The sequence below is a fragment of the Lonchura striata genome, chromosome 18 (genome assembly GCF_050655825.1).
Source record: "Lonchura striata isolate lonStrDom1 chromosome 18, ASM5065582v1, whole genome shotgun sequence".
NCBI classification, from domain to species: domain Eukaryota; kingdom Metazoa; phylum Chordata; class Aves; order Passeriformes; family Estrildidae; genus Lonchura; species Lonchura striata.
In genome coordinates this window covers 12,751,780-12,776,030 of record NC_140720.1, presented here as the reverse complement: position 1 = coordinate 12,776,030, position 24,251 = coordinate 12,751,780, and the positions used below count along the sequence as shown (strand labels likewise).

Sequence of the window (24,251 nt, the reverse complement as noted above, 5' to 3'; positions counted from 1 at the left end):
GGTACAAGGTCTTCCTGTACCTAGGGTATTTTTTCTTTTCAGGGCCTACTAAGCTTAATTTTCCTTCTAACCCTAAATCCCCATAATTTTAAAACCTTTTTACTATCACTGGGAGTCTGGGCTCTGCTGAGTCAATCCACTGAGAAACACAAAGTGATCTATTAATCCTCAGGACATCAGAGACAACCCATGCCCAATCCTGACTGCACAACTTTGGAGTTTTCTTTGCCAAGGGTTTCACTTTCTGTCAAAACCTCCAGGATTAAAAAAAAAAAAAAAAAAAAATTTGCATTCCAAGCCCAGAATAGCCTGTGGGGGTCAGAAGAGCTTTGCCATGAGATGTGGTGTGATAACTGATCTGATATGTAAGATTTATTGATCTCAGTAATCTCCTGGGAGACAGGCTATTAATCTTTGATATTTTACTACACCTAGACCACAACCTCCCAGACACAGTGGCTCCTCCTACAGCCAGAGATGTCAACTGTATGCTAATTATTCATGTGTACTTACATTCTTTGTTAAATATATTGCTTCTACACGCCAGAGTCTGTGCCTCAGAGGCTCAAAGAGTGAAGCACAAACATTCCATTCTGGAAAGCTCTGTCAGTTATGCCTTGGAATTAATAATACTGATCCTTCCTTTCACTTCTTTTCATTTGACTCTGGAATTTTCTTCCCTTTTCCCATCAGTCTGAGCTCCCATTAAGGAAAATTCTGTGATCTGTAAAATCCTTCATGAAGTTATTTTGCTAACATCATCTTTCCCAACTCCCATAGAAACCACCATTCTGGATTTTTAGCTATTTTTTTTCCACCTGCCATTTCAAATCTCACAAATTCTCTGCTGTGCTAAATGTCATCTCGTGTTCAGATATTTCTGCAGTCCTTCCTGGAGCCACACACAACTACAGTGAGAAGCAGCTGCTTGTGAGCTTCATCACTGCAATTAGCTCCAGGAAATTAAAGTTCAGCTGCCACATACCCAGCCCTCAAAGGCTGTTTCCTTGTGCATCACATTGGCTCAGCAAAGAGGATGCAAAACACCACCCAGAAGAACTAAGGAAAGGAACAAAACCAACAAAAAGGCACTAGGAGGAATTCTTTAGCTTTTTCCTTTCTCCTTTGCCTTTCAGGGAAGGAAGGGGGTGGATTTATTTGAGAAAGGTATCACAGAGGATCAGTTATCAATCACTGACTAAACTGTCCATCTATTTATCTGTTGGGAGGCAAAAAATCTGTCAAGTGCTGTTTAACTCCAACACTGAAGTTCGCTGCTGTCTTCTAGAAATATTTAGAAATTAGGAGCTTGTAATAATTCTGTAAAATAAATAATGTTATATTCTTGCTGTTATCTACTTCCTGCTGGGGAAAGGTCCCTGAGCAGAGGATCCAAGTGTAATCTAGGGTTGAATCAGGATGTGTTCCATGTAATTCATGACAAAGCTTTCTCCTCCCACCCTTCCCTATGAAACTGGTGCTTACTGGTCGCTGTCATGCCAGCACACCTGGCTATGTGGACTAATCCAGAGTTCTACTTCTCCCAGATTTGGGAGGGAAGAAATGAATTTGTTTCTGCAAGAGAGGAAAAGCACAAGGCCAGGAAGGTCAGAAAGGCAGTGAGCACACACCTGCCTGTGTGTCTGTGAGCTGCACACAATTTGCAGGCACTCCCAGGAGGATGTGGGCCAACTGAAGCATCCCTGAGAGCTGTGAGCCGTGCTAGCAGGGTGTCTGGACTTAACCCCACATTTCCACATTCCACCACAGCACCATCCACTCTTCCTCCCTTTTACAAACTTGCAGAAAGTGGAAGGGCAGTGGGAAGAGCCCCTGAAGCCAGAAAGCAGAGTTGTAGAACTCAGCTTAAAGACATCCAAGCAGCTGGCATAAAAAACCCAGCCCCAGTCTGTTTGAGCAAAGAACCCGAGACATGTGACACAGTCTTAAAACATTTTCTAAGTCTAAAAAAAACCCAAAAAAATTAAAAAAAACCCCATTGCTCTGTAAACAAAAATATTGTAATTCTGCTGTAGCTCTGGGAGACTTGAGTGTTTGGTTTTCTACTTGATAAAACAGGAAGTCAGAATCAAATCTGAGCTGAAGGTTTTCATCCTCTGCTTTCAGGGACTTGTGAAAACAACAGTGCAAACAGCCTGCAGCACAGACCACCGAAGTTGGACTGTTTGTCCCTACAATAAATACTTCACCAGTGCATGTTTGTAATTTTTTTCATTTGTATAAGGACTGAGACAGCAACTTCCCCAGGGAAGAAACATGACATGAGTATTTCTGTGGTTCCAGTCAAACTGGAGGATTGTGACTGCTGAAACTTCCCTGTGTGTGAGCTTAGTTCAAAGTAAGCTGTGCAAATAGAATTCCCTGGGCCATCTGACCATCAGTTCAGAAACTGCCACTGTGTCCACTGAAACCACATATCACAAATGGTGCTAGTGCAGCAAACCAGATTACAAGATCTGAGTTAAACCAACTCCTTTAACTTTACACATCACTTCATTTTTACTTTACACATAGCTTTACTTCTAAGGGCCTCATGCAGAACACAGGTCACATTGACTTCTGAAGGTTTAAAACCCTTTTCAGCACATCCACCTTGTAGAACCAGTTTAACTGTTTCACTTGACTCCCAGCACTAGCCATGTCTACTCCTATTTCAAGGGCCATATGTGAATCCTCCCATGAACACTGCAAATCATCATGAACATCTGTGACCTTCTGCAGGCTGTCTGGCTGTCCATCCTAAGCCCTGCAAGGCAGAGTTGTCTCTTTGTGTGCCCAGTGGCCAACACAGATGAAGACAGATCCAACCCCCAGAAGCACCACCAGGACTTACCTGCCTTGGGGCTGGCCCGTGGGTCCAGGAGCAGTGCTTTAAGTTCAGGCCTGAGACATCTGTAGGTGCAGTCATTCCTGCTTTTCCCCTTGGATGGACATCAGAAGTCAAAGGCTTAATTACATTATGGAATCCAAGGTGATTTTTAAATTATTATGGCTGCAGAAGCCATAGCACAGATATTCCTATACAGAATGGTGTTAAGCCTTGGGACCTCTGCATCCAAATATTGCAGACTGCAAGGCTGCCACCCTGCCACTGCCAATACCTGCTCTGGTCCTCTAACTGTGATGTTTTGCTGGGCACTGGACTACACCAGCACAGCAAATGGCTTGTTCAGTATCTCCCCAGTTTGGGTTTCCAGGTCGTGTCAAATCCTCTCCAAGGAATTGCTTTTTGCTGTCAGGGTGCAGCTACATGAACCACAGCATGTGGAGGGTACTCACCAGCTGCTCTGCACCATGAATCAGAACCTGAAACAGCCTTCTGGGATTTTTTTAACATATTTAGGCAACTTGGGACAAGGTGCAAAGACACTGCTGTGAAAACCGAGCTTCCACCTGGAACTTTTTCAATGTTTAACCTTCAGTGTCTTCTCCTTTCTGAGAAGAGTGTGCACACCTCTGCCATCACTTCCCACCTCCATGCACAACCACAGAGTGCAGGGGGTTGCAGAAAGCAGGTCTTACATGAGTTGAAAACTGGAAAAATTCCTAGAAAGAATCTCCCAAGGGGTTTATGAGATGTATGGATGACACACCCTGCTGGAAGAGGGGCAGAAGTGTGACCCCCAGCTGCTCTGAGCCCCCTTCCACAGGCAGGTGTTGGGTTAGGCAGGGTTTTGGCAGGCCTGACTTTGATTTTGTCAGAAAACCTGTCAGCATGCATGTTAACTCAAATATCAAAAGGAGAAAAACTATTAATGAGGTTTTACAGCAGTGATTTCAACTGAGCTTCCAGGTGCACGTGAAGCTTGAAAGTAAAGGATTGACTGGGTGGGGAAGAGCTCTAGATCACTTAAAACACAAAACCACACCCATTCCATGGCCCCAGCTCTCAGGCTGCTCATGGTCAGCTTGCTTGCTTCAGAGCCACTTAACCACATGTAGTTTCTTAAACTGATTTCCAGAAAAAAAAAAAAAATTGAAAATAAAAACTGTAGGAAACCATACTTGTCTGAATATCACATGAAGATCTGAAAAGGGTAAGCACAAGAAGATTACACCCCAGTGATGTGGCTGCAAAATGAAGCTACATTAAGCTAATATAATAGTAATAAATAAATATAATAATAAATAGAATAAAGTCTATGCGGCACCCCACAATGTCTTTGATCAAACTGCACTGGTGAGGTTTGGGGCTGTGGGAGGAGAAAAAGCAACTGGGAAAAGACAATTCCATGCTCAATGTGTCTGTACAGTTTATTTTACAGGAGATGAGATGAGCACTATGGTGTATATAAACTTGCAGAACAATATAGGAAAATACAGTTTAACCATATGAAATTGTTTTACAGTAAGACAGAAAAATTACATAGAGGAAATACCTTCAACACTGAAGGACAAGATCCACAGCTGACATCAAGTAGCTTCTACTGAACCCTGCCAGTTTATTTGAGCTGAAGATCTGCCCCTTAAATCTTTTCTTCATTCAACTTAAGTTCAGTAAGTGATTCCTTCATCTATCCTTAGGGAACAAAAGCCATCCCATAATTTCCACAATGATCCAAGATCTACTAGTAACCCAGACAGAGGCTGTGTGATATATAAACTATTTAAGGGGTCTAGTCAGCCAAAATTTATGGAATTTATAAAATTTTGGTTAAGCATCTTTAAAAACAAGTCATTAGTACTGGCAAAAGACAACTTTCCTAGAAATTCAGAAGTATTTAGGAAAACTTACACAAAAAGGACCAAAGAAGCAACTTAATTTTGGTAGAAAACTCTGGTTTAGTGTATGACTGGTATCTGGCCTGCCTGGGAATCCCTGCTGCTGCAGAACTGCCCAGTGGAATTCTCAGTCTTGTGTTGCACAAAATAAGGGAATCATCTAAGGAGAAGAAAGTATTTTTGTCCAACAGTAGTACCTGCTGTTTTCATAATGGATAGAAGCTGCTGTCCCTAAAGAGCGTTTTTGACCTAAAGGAGTATGGACATCCCAATTCCTTAGGCTATTCTGATAATCTCAGCCATTTCATCAAAAAACTCCAAAGGAACAAGGGATTTCAGGTCAACCATTCCCAAATTCTGGGATTAACATGACTGATTATTTTGTTAGCAGATGTGAGATCCCTGAAATCAAATTCAGCTTTTGAGTTCCAGGACCAGAACATTTCTTCCCTGCAACTTCTGTAAAAAAAAAAAAATAATAAAAATTGTGGGCTCTTAAAAAAATTATTATTATTAATTAATATTATGCAATAGTGTAACAACTCTTTTATGTAAAATTATCACTGCGTACTATTTCTATGCAGATTTCCCTGCTTATTCTACTGAGACCGAGGATGGGTCCAAAGATTAGTTTCAATGCAGTTTCTTTTGAAGTCTTATTTTTTCTATTCCATTTTCAGGATTGAGAATTTAGGATGCCTGAGCTGGACAGCAAACTCGCAGAGCCAAAGGCAGGTCTCCTGGAGATGTGGCTGTCCTAAGAGGGAGCACAGTTCAGAGCAAGGAAGGGGCTGAGCCCAGTGGCTGCTCCTGAGATTTGGCAATTTGTAGGGTAAATCTGTATTTTTCACATGCTTGTAGCAGATAATATTTAAAGAGGCACTTCAAGGGGATTTACTAGCAGAATTTTAATAGGGTTGTGATACAAGCCATTACTCAGTTACTTGTTAAATCAGTAGCCCTAAAAGACTGCATATATTCAAAATTATAGTCCTGTCCACTCACTGAACCTGGATAGAACAGCTGGAAAGCTTTTCTTCTGAATATCCACTGAGTTTATCTCTTATGACACACCTGAAATAGTTCAACTTAATGTAAGTTGAGGGAATTAAATGTGCATGTCTCAAATCTATACATGTTTTTTTTTCCGTGATTATTATGTGGTTAATCTAAGACTTATTTTTTTTTTTTAATTGGTCTATGAAAGATCTTTTCCACATACAGTTCTTAGACTCAGATGCATCATTAGGCACAAAAGGTTTCTGCCTTGAGGAATGCATGGGATTAGAAATTTAGGTTGAATTGTGCTATGTGTTGGTCCCTTCAGAAAAACATCCAGGAAGGAAAAAGAAACTGCAGCTAGCACAAAAAGAAGTTATTACGCTTCCAAACCTGGTGGCTGATTAAAAAAAAATCCAAAACAAACCCCAAAATAACATCTCCAAAAAAGCTCTTAAAACCCTCAGAGAACAGCCAAAAGCGTGAAGTTTGGTTAGCACATTGAAATAACAGATATGTTCTACGGAATTTCAAAATTCAAGTGTTGTACTTCACTGATGAAGGGCTGGCTACAGTGACAACAGAGAGGCAAAAATAAAGAGTTGAAAGATGCACCTCATATGAATAAAATCTACTGTAAGACAAAGCAGTGGGTGTTGTTCTTACAACAGTGCTTCTCAGGAAAAGACAAGGGTTTGCTGCCAGGAAAGACTTCATTCCCACTGTGCATCAGCAGGGCTGTGTGCTCCAGGCTCCTGGAGCACAGCAGGCTCAGCAGCCCTGCCCTGGCACAGCCAAATAAATGCCAGAGCCCCTCTGCAGCCCCCAGGGCAGCACTGGCACCTGCACGCTTCCATGGGTGCAGAGCTGAGCTCTGGATCAGACAGACACATCCCAGCACTGATTTCCAGTGAGCTGGACAGCTCTGTATCAGACAGACACATCCCAGCACTGATTTCCAGTGAGCTGGACAGCCCTGTATCAGACAGACACATCCCAGCACTGATTTCCAGTGAGCTGGACAGCCCTGTATCAGACAGACACATCCCAGCACTGATTTCCAGTGAGCTGGACAGCTCTGTATCAGACAGACACATCCCAGCACTGATTTCCAGTGAGCTGGACAGCTCTGTATCAGACAGACACATCCCAGCACTGATTTCCAGCTTCTGAGCAGGACTGGGACAGTTCTGGGCTCCTCACTTATCATTACTCAATGCCCATCAGGGTCTGGGAGAGGTGCCACTGAAGTAACCACCTTCCTGCCCTATGTGTCTGCTGTAATCTGAATTTACCTGTGACTCTTGCCCACCTGGTTGAGATAGATGTGGCCAGCAGGCTCCTCTGGTGCTCACAGGATGCCTGTGGGCTGTTGCCCATCCCTGTGAGGGGATGGCAGGAATGTCCTCACAGCAGCAACTCCTCAGAGCCAACGCTGCAGCAGCCTCTGCCACGCCACTCTGCTATTCCAACACATGCTGGGGAGCAAAAAGCCTGCAGGCTTTCCAGAGAGCTCTGTGAGCTGAAAAGATCATTATTTTGAAAACTGCCTTTTTGACACTGCCTTTTGCAGATGTAGTTGCCAAATGAGAGGAATGTCAGGGTGAGCAGGACTGCCCTCAGGACACTGCTGCCATCTCTGGGAGCAGACACAGCAGGCTGCACCAGTGGACAAGAGCACAGGAGATACTGTGAAACAGTAAATCTGCTTTCAGTTCAGAAGGAAACATCCAATAACCACGTCACGAAGCCACATCTACTCATTCCAGGGGGACCTTCAAAGTGCTTGTCTGGATTTCTTAAGGTGCTTGGTAGTGAAGGACCCACCTGGGTAAGCAGTGCCCTTCCTCTCCCTGTGTGTGACTGAAGAAACAGATGGGCAGAGATTCTTTGTCTCTGAATTATGGATTTGAGTTTTTACAGCTGCTCCAGAGGTGTGTTCTGACTGCAGCCCCACACAAGAACATACTGGAGCTGCTGGGAGCTGCACAGAGAGCAACTACACTTTAATTATTTCTCATTTCTTAATATTTACTTTATCCATGTAGTTGAATACAAGTAAGGAAAGAAGAGGCTTGTGCATTTCTGTTTGTTAGCCTGATTTTCAAAGAGTCTTATCTCTTAGCTCCCTGTTGTATTCCAAGAAATCTCTGAGTGCTGAGCACTTCCAAAGAACAGGTGAGGAATGCCCATTTCTATATAATAAGCCTAACTTGCAGCCAATATTTAAATAATGACATTAAAAACAGACAATTCTAGGAAGTCCTAACAAAGCCTGAGAAACTATGACTGCTACAAGCATAAAGAAATTTCCTGTGAATGCCCCACATAAAACTCATTTTAGGGAAAAAAACCGCAAAAAACTAGCCCAAGTAAAGACAAAAAAAAAAAAAAAAAGCTGCATAAAGGGAAAAAGAAGCAGTGCACAAGGTTGCATGCTGCCTGTCAGGCACTCAAGAAGTGTGATTTCAGTGTTTATCTGTGCAATAATGGGGAGCACAGGGGGAAAGGGAGTCTAGAAACATAACAGGGATTTCTGTATGATTTTCACTGCTGTTACAGTATTTTAAAATAAAATTTAAAAAATTAAAGCTATCTTCTACAATTCCAGTGTCCAATAATGAACTTATGTCCCTATAAGGGAGCAACCAAAGTCTTTCAGAAGATGTCCAACCCATAGAAGTGATGAACAAGTGTGAGTTACAGAGATGACTGAACCTGGAGCAAACTGAGAATTGGGCCTTTTTGGGATATTACTCCAAGAAAGAAATTGGAATCTTGCTGCTAATGGGAGAAGAGTGCATTTGGCCCATGTGGTAAAGGACTCACTGCTTTTAGCTAATAAACTCCAACAGGAATCAGCCAACAGCACTGGATCCAGAATGAGTTCTGGCAGGAAATGAGCTGAAAGAATTCCTTAGAGAGAAAGATGTTCAACTTTGCTTTGGAGACACAGGCAGGAAGGTGTGGATGAGGAGTAAAAAGTTCTCATTCTGTATGGCAGCTGAGGCTACAGCTGGCAAATCTCACCAGCTGTGGCACTGAGCTGAAGCCATGGAGTTCAGGAAGCCCAGAGAAGGGCCAAAAGGCTCTGGCTGAAATGGAAAATGCCACAGAAATCTCCAGCACAGGACAAGAGTGTGACAGCATCACTCAGACCACGAGGGAGCTCACAGGTGTGGCAGCACTCCCAAAACATAGGTGGCTTAACAGGTCAGGGCAAGCAGAGCTACCTGCTAAGGGCCTGAGGAAAATCCCCCCTTGTTTCACCTCTGGCAGTGAAAGCAAACAGTGTTAGCTGAGAAATGAGCTGCTCTGTGACCTCAGAGCAGGCAGAGCTGAGAGAACCCTGCCAATCTGAGCCCACAGTGACTAAAGCAGCAAAAGCTCACACCAGGCGTGGGAGGTGCCAGATGAAATGAGATGATGCCAAAGCTCAGTACTGGAGGTAAAGGATTTCCTTTGGTATTCCATTAATCAGTTACACTGCAGCTGTGTCATGCAGCATCCACGCATGCTGGAATTTTAATAAAACACAAGTTTGATCTTGCTCTGGAGAAGCAGGAGCATGAAGACAGGCTGGGCTCCACTGCATATTTGAAAGTCAGTGGAAGACAAAGAGAGCAATGCTGAAACTCCCAAAATTACCTGTGAGAGCAGGAATCCATGCTCTCCTTTACATGTGCCACTTCCCTCTTTGAAGATGCTGCCTGTTAGAAGCAAGGAACTCCAGCATGGCCTGACCTGTAAGGCATCACTACCCAAAATCCATCAGTCAGAGAAGGCAATGAGCCAGGTAACACTGATCTGCAGGGTCATAGCAAGAGGGAGTAGCATCTTTTGAAAGAAATAAGCTGAAAATGGTTTACAAGCAACAGCAAAACTTGCACTGAGTACAGATGGAAGTGTTGTGGATGAACATCTCACCTGTGGTGGAGCAGGGCTGGGAAAGATCACCAGCCAGGTAGCTGTGCTCTCCTCTGGTCATTGAAGTGAAAACCAGACACAGCCTCCACCAAGAGAATTGCTGTTCTGGGCAACCCACATCCCTGAAACATTTCAAATGGACCGAGAGGTAGAAGCAGGAAAACTGTCTGGAAATAAAACCAGAAGTAAGGAAAAAAAAAAAAAAAAACAAACCATAAAAAACAACAACCCCAAACCAACAAAAACAACAAACCCTCGAACTAAGAATTTAGAGCAGCATAAATACACCTTAGCAGAGGAACCAAAACACATTACAGTCCCCAGAGAAACTTATGCTAATGGACAGTATTTCCAGTCCAAAATAGATAAAGTAACAAACACCTTTAAAGAAAGAGGAAAAATAAAGTGTAATTGCTAACGAATTATTTCAGGTATTTATTAAGGAAAATACTGTATAAAGTGCACAACTAGCTTTGTTTTGCAATCAAAGTAAGAACGTGCTGAGGCATTGTCAAGATTACCATTGTCAATTTACAATACAGCCTAGAACAGGGGGCAACGTGAAATGCAGTTTTCATGTATTCACATTATTTTGGCCACTGAAGTTTTCGAAGTTCAACCTGCACTTGTGGCTTAAAAAATAAAAAGTGCCTATCCTCTGAAGTGCAAGGCAAGAGTTCCTACACACTGATGTAGGAATGTGCCCCTGTTGACAGAGTAAACAAGTTACTTTTTGTCTCCTTAAAAAGGAAAAAGTCCAGAAGTTTCTCTCCTCAATTTGGTTAAAAGACATCTCATAGGACCTTCACCTCAAACTTAAGGATAGCTAATGGGACAGGAGCCAAAAAGTCCTGCCTAAGCAATTCACTAGAAAAGAAGAGAATAGAAGATGTAATTGCTTTTGTAAAGTGTTTTAGCAGGAGCAAGAACCTCTTGCCCTGACTCGGTTTTTTCTGTAAAAAGCTTTTTTATTTTGCCTTTTATTAAAAATTTTTGTTTCCAACACTGTCACAGGAGCCATCCTGCTACTTTTATGCCACCTGAGGTAGCTGAGCTATCTTGGGTATAATGCTTGTCTATGAGAGCTTATGAGACCTAGCATGAAGAGAAAAAGAATTACACTGATATGGCCAAAAATTAGTAAGACACAGAGTGAATCAGTAGAAAGACTGAAAAGGAGAGATCATCAACTGCCCTGCTTGAGGGCAGAAGGAAGGAGAAGAAGATTCCAGGGAGGCTCTCACTAAGCTCAAGGACACTCAGGAAAACCAGAGACTTCAGCTGGTGCTGCAGTGCTCTGTGCAGGAACTCAGGTGAGGCTTTTCCAACACCAAGAATAAAACTGGAGACCCAATTCCCAAGTGTGCAGCACAGAAGTGTCACACCAGGAGCAGTGATCCTGAGTGTGCAGCAGCCATGGCACTCCATCTGCCAACGTGCAAAGGATGCTAAGGGTTTCTAAAGGTCAATGAAGCAGCAGAGGAGTGGGTTATGAAGGCATTTGCAAGACAGGAATGAACCTGTACTAGTAAAGAGATGGTTGGGAAAAAGGGAGCAGTATGAGAACAATGCAATAATAATTTAGAAATAATAAACCAGAAAAATAACCACTGCAGCAATGTTACAAACGTGCTTCAGGTATGACTTTTCTGTGTCTCAGTTTTTATTTCCAAAGAGGAATATTGACTCCCAATGATCCAGACCCAGAATCTGCAGGATGATGAACAAAAACCTGGAGCAGTAGTAGAACAAAAGAAGGATGCAGTTCTGGGGTTGGGGAGAAAAAGACAGTAACAGTGAGATAAAATGGAACGAAACTGTGGATCAAATGAAATAGTATGGTTTGGGATATTGTAGCTAAGAAAACAGTAAACACTGAGTAAAGGCCACAGTGGTGAGAATCAAGATTTCTCCTGGATTGAAAGGAAGAATGTGAATAATCTTTGCATTGTGTGAAATGCTGAAAAAATATATTAACAGCAACTCTGAATACTCAATCAGAAATAACAGCAGAAGAAAATAAATACAATTTCAAAACCAGTCTCCAAACTACATTACACAATTTGCTAAGAGCAATGTTGAATTTTTGGTGGTTTGCAGTAAGGGTAAATGGCCTGGGGTGACTTTATGATGCTCATCATTTGCCCTAAACCAGGACAGTAACATAGAAAAAAACTCAGGCTAAGACTCTGATGGCACAGAAGTGCTGGGCACCTACATCTACACTGAATGCAATCTAGCATCACATAGTCATGGCACCTTTGAAAATCAGGCTCCAAAAAGATAACAGCCAAAATTTAGCAGGACAAACCCAGTAATTAAAAATACCTAAAGGCTGTGGCATTCACCTGAAGAAACCAAAAAATGAAATCTAAACCTGAATCCTAAGTAAACTATTAGAGGACTGTCTTTAAGGAGATTCTGTGGAAAAACACCTTGCATGAGCAGGGAAGATTTTAAACATCTCATTTATTCCTTGGAATACAACCTCCTTCTGTCATTGAGGGCACTCTGACAGCTAATGAGGTAGGTATAGTACAACCAAGTCTTTCCTGATAAAAAATTGTGATGGTAACATTTTCAAACTTACCGACTGGCCGACAACAGAAATCATGAAAATGAGTTTATGTATCCCTGAGAGGGAGTATAAAACAGGAAGAACAGGAATCCTCTCCGTAGATTTTGGGAGAAGGGCCATCACTTCACTGCCATGGTGAAAGACAGTGTTCTATGAAAGCAATGTATTCACACAACACTGCTGCAGGATACACAGATTTGATAAACGGGGGAGCCAGGAAAGCTAATTGACTTGCCTATGGCCATGAGAGCAGTCAGTGATAGACCTGGGATTCCTGATCAGGACCTCCTTGCCTCCTGCATCAGATTCAGTTCTCTCCTCGCTGGCCAGAGGCTCTCTGCCTGGTTGTTCTAACACACTGTATAGAGATAGTCATGCAAGGGGTGGAGCACAAAGTCACTGAAGAACAGGGCACTTTCTGTGCCAGGAAGCAGATTTCTCCTGGAAGCTGCGTGCAATTGGGAACCTCTGGTGGGAAGCACACATCTGCTTTTTTCACCCTGGAATGTCTGGTGCTTAAGGCTTAGCACAACGAGGACCATTGTAATGACTAAATGGAACAGAGATAGCCCATACAGGCATAAATTACAAGGTGTCTGTCTGGTAGTGAAACAACCTTTTCCCTATGCTCTTTTGACCCTTAAAACAAACATTAGCCTGCTTAATTCAGTGGACTCATCACATCCAACCATAGATCAGTCTATATTTCCATGTCCACAGGTCGGATATCTCCAGTTTTGTGTTCTTTTACCCACAGTTCCCTGTCTTTGGCAGGATCCACTTTCCGAAGCAACTGATCCACAAGTTCTACTGTCTGAAATGAAGAAAACAAGAATCCAAATGTCAAGGGCACACTTCAAGCAGAGAGTCATAGTTCTGACATGCAGAGCAGCTGTGGGCATGCATACACTGCATCTGCAGACAAGTCAGAGCTGCACCTACATGAGACTGGATGGACAAGACAGGTCTGAACAGAAGCAGAGAAGAGGGAAACTTAACATGATGAAGCAGAGACAGGTTTCCTGTGCCAGGCAGCAGCCAGGCAGCCTCTGACTCCCGTCCTGCAATCTGCACCTTACACCAAACACAGCTGTACTGAGTCAGCGTGCATTCCCCATACTTTAATATTTGCTAAACGGCCAGTTTTTAATAAGGAAAATATATATACGCTCCCTTTTCCAACAGTGAAACAATTCAGCACAAACAGAACACCACATGGAGTAGTACATCATGCTGGGAGAGCTACTAATGGCTCATGCTGGCCAAGTGCACTTCAGTTGGCTGTGTCTCCCTCAGGAAAGCGCTGTGATCCAGCAGTAGGAACTGTGATGAGAGAGTCCTGCACTGCAGGGAGGCAGCACAGCACTGCTGCAGACTAACAGGCTGCCTGCAGACACTTCCCCCACATCCTCTGACAAAAGCCAGTCAGAGCAGGTCAGGAGGGACCATTCTGCTCACTTGAGGGCAGTGGAGGCACAGAGAGCAAACGAAAAGCACACTTACACTTTGGTTGAACATGTCTGTCTCGTGCCGCAGCTGTGTGTACTGGCACAGATGCTGCCGAATCATCTCCACCCTTTCAACTTCTAGTCTCTCAAGCTCCTGGACATGAAGAAAAACAAGTCCATATTTTTACTGGAACCTGAGCTTGGAGGCCCAGAGAAAGGATGATACACAAAAGGCTGCCAGTAGGTGCGATACTGCCCCAGGGTCATGCTTGGGAGCTGGACTCTGTGGTTGCACATTCCTCTGCTCTGCAAAGAATAAGAAACAGCAAGCAACAGCAGTCATCTCAGCCTAGCAATGGAAAAGAAGGTCAAACCTTTCCAAAAGGTTCCAAAACTGAGAAAACCAAGGCAGAGAGTGGAGCCACTGCCTTCAGAGATGCTGCAAGCAAGAGGGAATCAGTTTCCTGCAAGTTTTGTGGGCTTTACTGCTAGCTACAGAAATCACAGTGGTTCTCTGGGGCAGCAGAAAGCACGCTGGGGGGGATGGCACCCCCATTCCAAGCAGACACCTGTTAGAGCACAGTTCACCAGATGATGAGCTGGGACAAGCTTCCACCTTGCTCAGCTGGCAGTAGGCAGAACCCAGCAACACTTTAGTTGGAAAGGCAGGTGATTTCTGTCTTTCCTCCTGATATTTTCTGCCTCCCTCTCGTTCTGGATTCTAATATTATACCCCAAAATCTGCATTTAGTCCTTCAGGACTGAATACACTGAGCACAGTGTGCAGTTTGGGGCACTACAGTATAAAAGAAGACCTTAAGCTGTTAAGAATGTCCAAAGCAGGGTCACAAAGACAAAAAAGGGTCTGGAGGGGAAGCCTTAGGGGAGGCTCTGGTAAGATCCCACCTGGAGCACTGCAGCCAGCTCTGGGGTTGGCAGCACAAGAAGGATGTGCAGCTTCTGGGTTAAGTCCAGAGGAGGCCACGGAGATGCTCCAAGGCAGCTTGTAGCAAGCCAGGCTGAGACAACTGAGGCTGTTAAGTCTGCAGAAGAGATGGCCCTTGGGAGACTTCAAAGAAAACTGTGAAATTGTGGAATAGAAAAATTCCTTAAGGTATAAATGGATTTGGTGATTTACCGTGTGTTTTTCTTGTGCTTTACTTCATCCTTCCTAAGGACAATTTCAGTGTTCTGGCCCCTAAGCAGCCCTGAACTGGTTTAATGCCTTCTGCAAAGAAACAATTATTTCTTCTTTCCCCTATTGACGAGTTTTTCTTAGGACTGAGAACGGGATAAACAATGTGAGATTCATTACCCAATTTTCCCCACTGCTTTGCACTGAACTTGCTGTGAATGATGAATACTGTAGGCTGTGACAATTCTGCAAGGGTTGTTTTAGTTGTTACATACCAGAGTGGTGGTCACCATCTCCTCAAACCACTTGGACTGGGCTTGATTGTAAAGATCCACACAGCGCATCAGGTCATCCCCTGGAAGAGTCAAAGCAGCAACATCACTCTTGTCTAGCCAGAGCTTAGCAGGAAAGTGCAGGTAGGTTTTGTAAACCCCAAGGATTTGAAGATGAACCCTGGTGGAGCTCAGAGGAGTTGGACCAACATTTCAAGTAAATGCATGCACTTGATGTATGGCAAAAAAGCAGGTGACTGGGGTGAGAATGAATAGGGGCAAGGACAAGAGTTTGAAAGAAAAATATAAGCATTAAGAGTAGTATTTTACAAAATGCCCAGAAAAAAAAAAAAAAAAAAAAGGCAAGTTACTTCAGTTTAAAAAAAAAGCCATAGATGGAAAGTTGTCTTTGAAAAATAAAGTAGTTAAAATGGGAAATCAGCAATGGTGAGTTCTGGAACTGCAGGGCAGCGCTCTGTAGGTGAGACTGCAGTCTAAGGGGTCTCTGTCTCAAAGGGGAGGGATGCATCAGGCCCCAGCTGTTGGATGAAGGAATGCCTCATGCATGTTCCAGCCTCTGGAATGCCCAATTCCACCTATCCTGAATTCAGAACTCTTATGGACCACTCTGACAAGGAACAGCCTTTGTTGAAGGGATGAATCATGGAAGGCCTAGCTAAAACTCCAGCTCCTTCTGTAGCCAGGGCAGTAGCACAAGAAGATTCAGTCCTTCCAATTTTGTTCTTTGTTGCAGGACTCTGCACTGACAGAGGGGGAAAGGCAGATGGCAAATTTGGAAAATAACTCTCAGAGATTGCTGCTTTCCAGGTAGGAAATTCTCTTTGTTCCTTAAATGAGGCTCTATTTCTTTTCCCTCTCTGATCTTCAGCTCTCCCTTGCTTGTTCAACAAAAATTGATTATGAACAATTTCTAAGGACCTGAGGAACAAAGAGAGACTGTGAATTTTCAGGTGAAAAAAGACCATCTCTTACAGAGCCTCCTGTTCTTAAGTCATAACTTTGATTTCTCCTCAAATGATTGCCTGTACACATGGTCACACTGCCAGGGACTCTTCCCAGACTCCTTAAAGCCCAGACACATATCCTGAACTTTTAAAAACCTCAAAACTTTGAAGGACCACTCTGCCAAGGAACAGCCCTTGTTGAAAGGATGAAACATGGAAGGCCTAGCAAAAACTTATTTTCAGACAAGGTACTAAGCTGCATGTATCAGCTTTGCAGATCTCAAAAAAGTTCCTGATGGATCCTGCAGATGTGGCTTGAGCCTCTGTAAAACATGCACGGGTCAGAGGAACTGGCTGTATCCTCAGTACAGGACAGCACACACTACTATATTCTCAGCATTCCTAGAAGAGAAATTATTTTAGTCACTGAGTAGCAGTGGGAAAAAAAACCAAAAAAATCACTTTCAAGGAAAAAGACAGTAATAGTAAGTGTAATAGCACCCACAAAGTTGTGGGTGAGTGTGATTTAGGAAAGAACCAAGGAAGGAACTCTGATTTATGGAAGAAACACCCTCAGCTAAGCTTCTCTGAATCTGACTTTGGAAGTTCCACAAACATTCAGTAATCTAAGGACACCTTCATGAAACAGATAACTCACCCTACTTTTGCCATTCTTACCTCAACTATCAGTAATTTGTGACATCTGATTTGGAAATACTAGGCTTGTTTCTTTTGAGGATTTAACACCATACAGATTTGTAGCATGGTCCACTTTGACTTTTTTTTACAATATTAAAAACAAGCGCTACGTGGGTGGATTCCACGTGGCTCTTGCTGTGTGCTGAAGGGCACAGGCACTCACCTGCCTGGGTGGACTTCCTTCGGGCTTTCTTGATCTCCTCTTCTGTCTTGTTGCTGAGTTTCACCTCCAGCTGCTGTGTTTTCATTTCCAGATCCTTCTGCCTCTCTGTCAAGGCTTTCCGGGCCTTGGAGTAATGAAGGAGAGTCAGAAGTTACAGAGAAAAAGATCTGGCAGCTGCTTTCAGCCATGCAGGACTCCTTCACACAAGTGGTTCTCAGCAAGGAGTCAGTAACTTTGCATGGAACTGGGTCCTAACAGGGATTCAGGTTCTTACAACACCATGTGGAGCTCACAGAAGTGTCCTGTGGCCACAAAGGAGTCACCACCAACAAATCACAAACTCATCTGAACTCCTCACAGTCTTAGAAAGACAAGGACTAATGTCATCATCAGGCTCTCCTGTTTCTTAATAGTTTTCTCATTGTTTCTGGAAGAAAAGAGAGCTGGAGCCTCTTTCAAATGTCTTAAACAGCATCATGACCAAGACACCTCCTCCATTCACTTTTCTTAGGATCTGAATAGTTGAAGTAATTTCAGGTATCTTACAAAATTTGTCTTTAAGTAAGTTCTGGACTCAAGGTACACCTATCACAAACTAACAATAGGAACTTAATTCAGAAAAACTTATTCAGGTTCATGCCAACAGTAGAAATCAAGCACCTGAGGTCTGGTTACAACTGGTGACTTGAACTACTTTACTTAGAAGTTCTTCAAGCTGTTAAAACCTGATTTATCAGTACAAATATATATTATATAGGTAAATTAGTAGAGTACCTTAACAAATAAACATTGTTACATGCTGGCTGATAAATACATAAAAATAATTCGTTTTGCATGGATTTGTTATAAAACATGTCACATTTGTTCTTTATACTGTACTAGTGTTTCAAACTAAATTGGCATATTTTCTTAGAACTTTGCAGTTTTTTACAGTCACACCAGCCTAAAAGTTACAGGTCTGATGAAGCATTCCTGGAATTTTTTCCATGTGCAGTTCCAAGGCCCTGGTGGGTCCTGCAGGTCTGGAGATGGAGCTGCAGGAGAGCTGAAGGGAGTGCAGAGAGTCACAGCTCTTCCCTTCTTCCCAAGGTAATTCTGAATTCACTCTTCCCAGTATTGCTATTGAGTTGCTTTGCAGATAAGAGTGTGAAGAACTTCGTGTTTTGCAGAAAAATGCCTTCCCTGCAGACACTCAGCCTAACGACTTTGTGTATCCTGCCACAGCTCTGTCCCTGGGGAACTCCTGCTGAGCTTTAATGAAAGTACAAACAGCTTCGGGGATGACTGGGAATGGTATTTTCCCTGCCAATTTACGCCCAAAAGCAAACTCATGAGGATACAATTTGGCAGCTGAGACACAAGCATCCCCATTTCTGCCAGCTGCTGCTGGGAGATCATATTTTGTGAGTCTAACTCCCTGCAGCACAACCTCAGCCACCTCCTGCTTGGTGTTACATCAGCCCATTACTGGGTGCTCCTGCTGTTTGGATTTTTTCAGTGAAGATGTTTCTTGTGAAGGGTTTGTGATTTGCCAGGCCAGGGTCCAGCTGCTTTTGGCCACTGAGCCAGGTGAGTCTCTGACCTGACCCTGCTGCCATTCTGAGGCAAGGTGCCCTAAATTTTGAAGACAACAGATGCACACTAATAAGAAGTATTTGCATGAAGTTTATTGCCCCAAGATGGCAAGGGGAGGATGAACCAAAAAGCCACTTCAGCAGCAGGATGTTTGCCCCTCACTTGCCAGAACTCAGCTAAACACTGAACTGTTTCTGGGCAAAAAAACCCCTATTTCTGGGGCTGGGCAAAGCACAGCTAACAGTGAAAGCCCTCAACAGGAACAGCTGTGATAGAACAGAAACTCTCGATGGGCAGCTGCTCTTCTCAAAGCAGCAGTGCCTCAAAGCCTCCAGGCTGCTCCCACCTTTTCCACAGCCGTGTAGCGGCTGGCCAGGTGCTTCCGCAAGTCCGCGATGTGGTGGTCACACTTCTTCATGTCCTTCTTGAAGTTCTCTCTGAAGTTCAGCAGGGGTTTCTCTACCTCGCTCTGGAGCTGGCAATGAAAACAAAGAAATGGCACTAATGAGGAGCCAGGCAGTAATTCCTGGCTCTTCACACAGCCACAGAATCGCTAAGCTGGAAAAAACCTCCAAAATCATCAAGTTCCGTCGTCAACCCAGGGCTGTCAGGTCCCACCACTAAACCCTGCCCCTAAAGTGCCACATCCACGTGTTTCTTGCACACAAACAGTAGGAAGGATTTGGAGGATGCCACAGGAGTTTCTGTGCAGAGTTTAAGGAGAAATAAAATAATGGAAAAGCCCCTTTCGACCTGTCCTGCCTACACACACACATCATTCCAAGGTGCATTTTTCCTTTTGGAAAACAATACAGGGGGACAATGGGGAGCAAAAAGTATTTCACTAATTACAGGCCTGATGTCGAAGTTTAAGGCAGAGCAGTGGGTTACCAAGGCAGCAGCTGGTTGCCTGAGTAACCTCTGCTGAATTGCTTACAAATGGTGCAGAGCTATAATTTTCCTCCAGAACATGGCTGTTGTGCTGAGATATCTGCCACTGTATTGAACTTGAACACCTACAGAGGTTACCAGAATGTAACAGGATTTAAGAGCATGTCACATGTGGTGGAAAAAACCCAGATAAATACCATAATTTGTAAAAGAAATCTCCTTGGGCATCACTTGAGATGAAACCCAAAAATAACATGATGTTCCCGGCAGACTTTTGAGAAAGGCTAATGATACAAAAAAAGCCAGAATTCTGGTTCTCTTCCTTCCAGACAGATAGAGTAGATTCTTGTTGAGAAGCCAAATATTGCTTTTCATTTCTTCCTTTGCAGAAGTGAAGTGTACAAGCATTAGTTAAATTTACTGGCTGGAACACAGAGCCCAGGTGAACAACATCTAGAATCAGTTTGGATTCTTTTTTATGAAAAATTAAAGATAGATGTGTTTTAATTTACTCATCAGGTAGACAAAATAACCTGATTTTGAAAGGAAGACTGGACAGAGTTTCAGTAAGTTTGTTCACCAACTTATTAATTCTTCTAAATTTGTACCACATGCATGTGTATTTACCCCACTAACATGCACTGAAGGGAGAGGCCCACCAATTGAGGGCAAAAATCTTTGGAAAAGAAAGAACCATTTACCTTGGAAGAAAATTTGAGATGAACCTCTGCTTCATCAGCTAAACTCTTCTTGAGCTGAGCCCAAGCTTCTCCCAGTGTGCTAAAGGAAGAGAAGGACAATGATCAGACCCTCTGCCATCCTTCCTCGTGGGATCTGTCACAGAAATCTGGCACGACACTTTGTACCATATCTTGATCAGCAAAATCATGGAAAAGGGTAACAGAAATCTGAGGAAACAACCAACCTTTGTGACCAAGGCAGAATTACGTTGGCACTGCTTGCAGCAGATCTTTGAAAACCCAGTTCATGACAATCTCCACTTACAGAGACACCAGAGCCTCCCTCAGCAAGACTCTTCAGTATCTTATCCTCACCATAACAAAGAACCAATGCAGTTTTTCTGCCTCCTCTACTTTACACCCTGCTTCAGAGAACAGATTTTCACTTCAGCTGAAAAGTCTTGGAGAAGCTTTTCAGCACTTGAAAATATCACTGTTGTCTTTTTCCTTCAGATTATTTCCAGGACAGTGTCAGCTGAGGTACACTCCTCCAGATCCTCTACGACAGCCCAGACTCCTCTTAAAGCATCATAACTAAAACTACACTGTCCCCAGCACAGTACAACTCCAGGGGCTAAACTGGTAACAGATCCTTTTGTATCAGACACTCTTCTACATATTTCAATGCGATTGCCTTTTTAGACAACAGCATGAAGTTGTTGATGAATAAGCTTGTGATTCACTATAGCCAGATCCTTCTCCCACAAACTGTTATGTAACTGTATCTTTCACATCCTGTGAAAGTATAAAACCCGCTGCTTTGTCCTCATTAAAATGCATATTTTTTTCAGTTAATTTATCCATTTTAACATGAGAATTTTGAATTGCAACCTTTTCTTCAAATTACACATTCCAACCCTCCCAGCTCTGTCATATCTCTGAATACAGTAAATCCATCATTTCTTCTATCACAGGTTGTTCATTACAAAAACATTTTAAAGCCCCCTGGACTGAGGACAAACCCTTTGGGATCTCATTCCACAGCTACTTTCTGCAGTTTAGTTTCTGTAAGCAGTGGGTTTTTCCTACCTAGTTTTTTGCACATTAAGTTTTATTTAGGCCAACATTTCTCTTGTCTGCCTACGAGAATCTCCCATCACAAAAAGCAATACTAAATTAAGAGCTGTGATGCTTGACCTACTCTCTTACTCCATCACTGAAGGAATTTAGGTTGGCTTGGCATGGTTCTCTATGCATATAAAACAACTGCTCATCTCCTTTTTGAAAATTTGATGGTTTATTCCACCACTCTGCAAAGGTTAAATAAAGCTGAGTCTACAGTTCCTGGCTCTTTCTGTCTCTTCCCTAGCCTATTTTCAAGGATAATGAGATTTGACTGCTCTGATAGCCTGAAAAATCACCTGTCACCTGCAATCTCAAACGAATGATCTGTCACCTCTGATGCTGCTGCAGGGACTCGAGTATGGAGTGTGGTGTTCATCAGCTAAACAACTTAGATACACCTACAGAAGTGCTCCCAATATTGCTCCTTCCCTGAGGTCATCGCCCACTGCCCAGTTCCCACTGACACTAATTACACTAATTACAGGTAACACTGTTATCTGATCCAGAAGAGCACCACTGGACAGTGCTTTCAGCTCCCTGCACTCTGCACTATGCCCTTTCCAGCCCCCTGCTTCAACATTTTTTAGGCTTGAGTGCTCATTCCCTTTCTCTCTTTTCACCTACTCTGGCCTAGTTTCCTTCCCCTTCATTGTTTGTCATTCCCTCCTTTTCCCATTGGGGGCAGGAGAAAGTGGAAGGAAGATGTGGAAGAAAGTGGGTTTGGCTTTGCTAGGATCAGCTGAGCATCCCCTAAGGAGAAAGGAGGGCAAAAACCACTGCCACTGGAGGTGCTCAGGGCAGTAACAGCCCAGTTATCCTCCTGCAATTTCTGTCCTTGACTCCTGGAAGCTGAGCAAAACACCTCCTGCAGCTTCAGTGCTGGCAGAAACACACTGTGTCAGAGGTGAGGACAGTGATTTCCAGCTTTGGCCTCCAGTGCTCAGAGGGTTTCTGGTGAAACAGACAGGCAACCAAGGTCTCATCCTTCAGGAGTGGTGCCTTTGCATTATTCCTGAAGAACTGCACTGCCTAGTCTCTTCTTAATAACTTCCTGAGTGTGCAAATGTTGGAAATAAGCAGTAGTCTGCTGCTTTTCTTGAAGAGCCAGAACCCTGATGAGAAGAGACTGCTTTATCCTCCCTCCTGTCTGTGCTGCTCTGATTGTACCAGTATTGACCTCACACATCTACTCTCAGTAGTGCATATATTTATATATATATTCTATATAGCCTTCCATTTTCAAAGTAGTTTAGCACACATACTTGCTAATCCTGGAAGGAACCAGCCCTGGCTACAACAAGGACAGCATATAAACCTGACTGGAAAGGCATCATTTTATACACATATTCCTAAAACACTTCTCACTAACAACCTAAAAAAAACCCACCCAAACAACCAACTCCGAAGCAATTCCATCTTCCCCAACATGCCCAGGGTGCTAATCTAAATAAACCTCTACTCAGAGGGAGAGAGCTGGGGAAAATTACTTGTACCTGCGTGGGAGAAATGCCTTTTATATTAAAATTCATCTTCTGTGGAAGTCACAGAGACACACTTACCCTTCTTCCTGAGCAGCCAAGGAATTCTGAGACAGTTTGGACAGGTTCTTAGCATATTCCTCCTCAATCTTTATCCTACACTCACATACACACAGAGAGAAAATAAAAAGACAGCAGTAAGTAAGCTTTAAGGCAGAAACCCACACACATAATTTGAAGAAATTCTGTGCATTTTAACAGATTTTGCCACAGGAATTTTCCTTTCAGTCTCCAGGGCTTGGCAGCTCCAGCACCAGTTTGATGAGCTGTCTTCTCCCCCCATATGCTAAAAATGCAGAGGCAAGAGCAGGGCTATATGCAGGATGGCATGTGAGACAAAATTAGCTGCAGAAGCTGCAGTTCTGGAGAGCAAGTAACAAGGACAGAGTGTTTCTGCTGTGCAACACGGGCTGTCTGCAAAAGCAGAAGCACGTGGTTCAGTCTGCTGTGAAATGTGAGGCTGCACATCCTTGAGGCAAAAACGAAGGTGTGGCGACCCAGGGAAAACCCAAGTGAGATTTGGGGGGCTGAAGTGCCCCTTTCTCAGGGACACCAAAGGCTTCCTGCTCTCTGTTATGGGTGGCAAAGCATGGCAGAGATGGCACACAGCTGGTGCAACCCTTTCCTCTCACTCATTGCCCATCCTGCTCTTCACCCACTTGGAGGCACCAGGAAGAGGAGCTGAACTTGCCAGTGGCAAGGAAGCAGTGGGAAAGGTGTTGGCACACTGCTGCTGTGGGAATGACTGCAGGGAGGAGGAGGAGCTGTGGATGAGGGACAAGGTCTGTGCTGACAGCCCAGCAGGGAGGAATGAGCAGCTGCTGGTGCAGAGGTGATGGCCATCCTGCCTGAAACCATCTTCTGCCAGCAGTGAAACAACTGCAAGGTGCACATGCTCCCAGGCACAGCAAACAGCTGTCTGGTCACTGGTTTTCAACCCAGCTCACCTGACAGAACATTTCTGACAGAGCAGTGTGGCCCCCAGGTATAAAAGCTCCTAATTCTGTGCCAACTATGCACGAGCAGGGGCAAAACCTGCTCTGAAGTGTTTCTCAGGTGGGATATTCCTGGCAGTCCCATTTGCAGGAGTTAGTTGAGCAAATGCACTTTTGTGGGGTACATCTGAGCTGAAAGGGGTTCCCTGAGATAGCTGAGAGGGATCTGATGCTCTGGGCTGCTGAAAATATCCTGGTGGATGGTGTGGGAGGGGAAGTGCCAGCTGTTGTTATGCTCACAGGAGCTCAGGGGAGGAGCAGGTCTGGGTGCCACAGCAAAGCCATTGATTGGGATGCTCCATCCAGCTGATTGGGATGCTCCATCCAGCTGACTGGGATGCAGCTGCCTGAGGTCCAAGGTGATAGCCAGCTTGGTGTGACACAGTCCTACAGACCTTACCCAGAGCTGGGGTCCTCTTCTTCCCCCTGCCATGAGGACAAAACCAGCCAGCTCCCCACGCCTGCTCTGACAAAACCAACAAACACAGGCATCAAAGGCTCCACTGTGTCAGGACCTC

At 43.8% G+C, this 24,251-nt stretch overlaps 1 protein-coding gene across 7 annotated transcripts in view; it reads right to left on the bottom strand.

Annotated features, from left to right (window-relative positions):
* Nucleotides 1-4,257: 4,257 nt before the first annotated feature.
* The window catches only part of GAS7 (growth arrest specific 7), a 75,357-nt gene continuing 55,363 nt past the window's right edge, over nucleotides 4,258-24,251 (bottom strand). For 6 of the 7 annotated variants that reach the window (XM_085556527.1, XM_021538702.4, XM_021538703.3 and 3 more), the window contains 7 exons: nucleotides 22,760-22,834; nucleotides 20,097-20,175; nucleotides 18,851-18,979; nucleotides 16,930-17,053; nucleotides 15,106-15,185; nucleotides 13,751-13,849; nucleotides 4,258-13,061 (listed from right to left, as the gene is read on the bottom strand). In XM_085556527.1, coding sequence (XP_085412653.1) covers nucleotides 12,948-13,061; nucleotides 13,751-13,849; nucleotides 15,106-15,185; nucleotides 16,930-17,053; nucleotides 18,851-18,979; nucleotides 20,097-20,175; nucleotides 22,760-22,834 — 700 coding nt within the window. In that variant the 3' untranslated portion in view covers nucleotides 4,258-12,947. Of the gene's footprint in view, nucleotides 13,062-13,750; nucleotides 14,002-15,105; nucleotides 15,186-16,929; nucleotides 17,054-18,850; nucleotides 18,980-20,096; nucleotides 20,176-22,759; nucleotides 22,835-24,251 lie in introns of all 7 variants that reach the window. The other variant, XR_014949267.1, reaches the window with a different exon arrangement.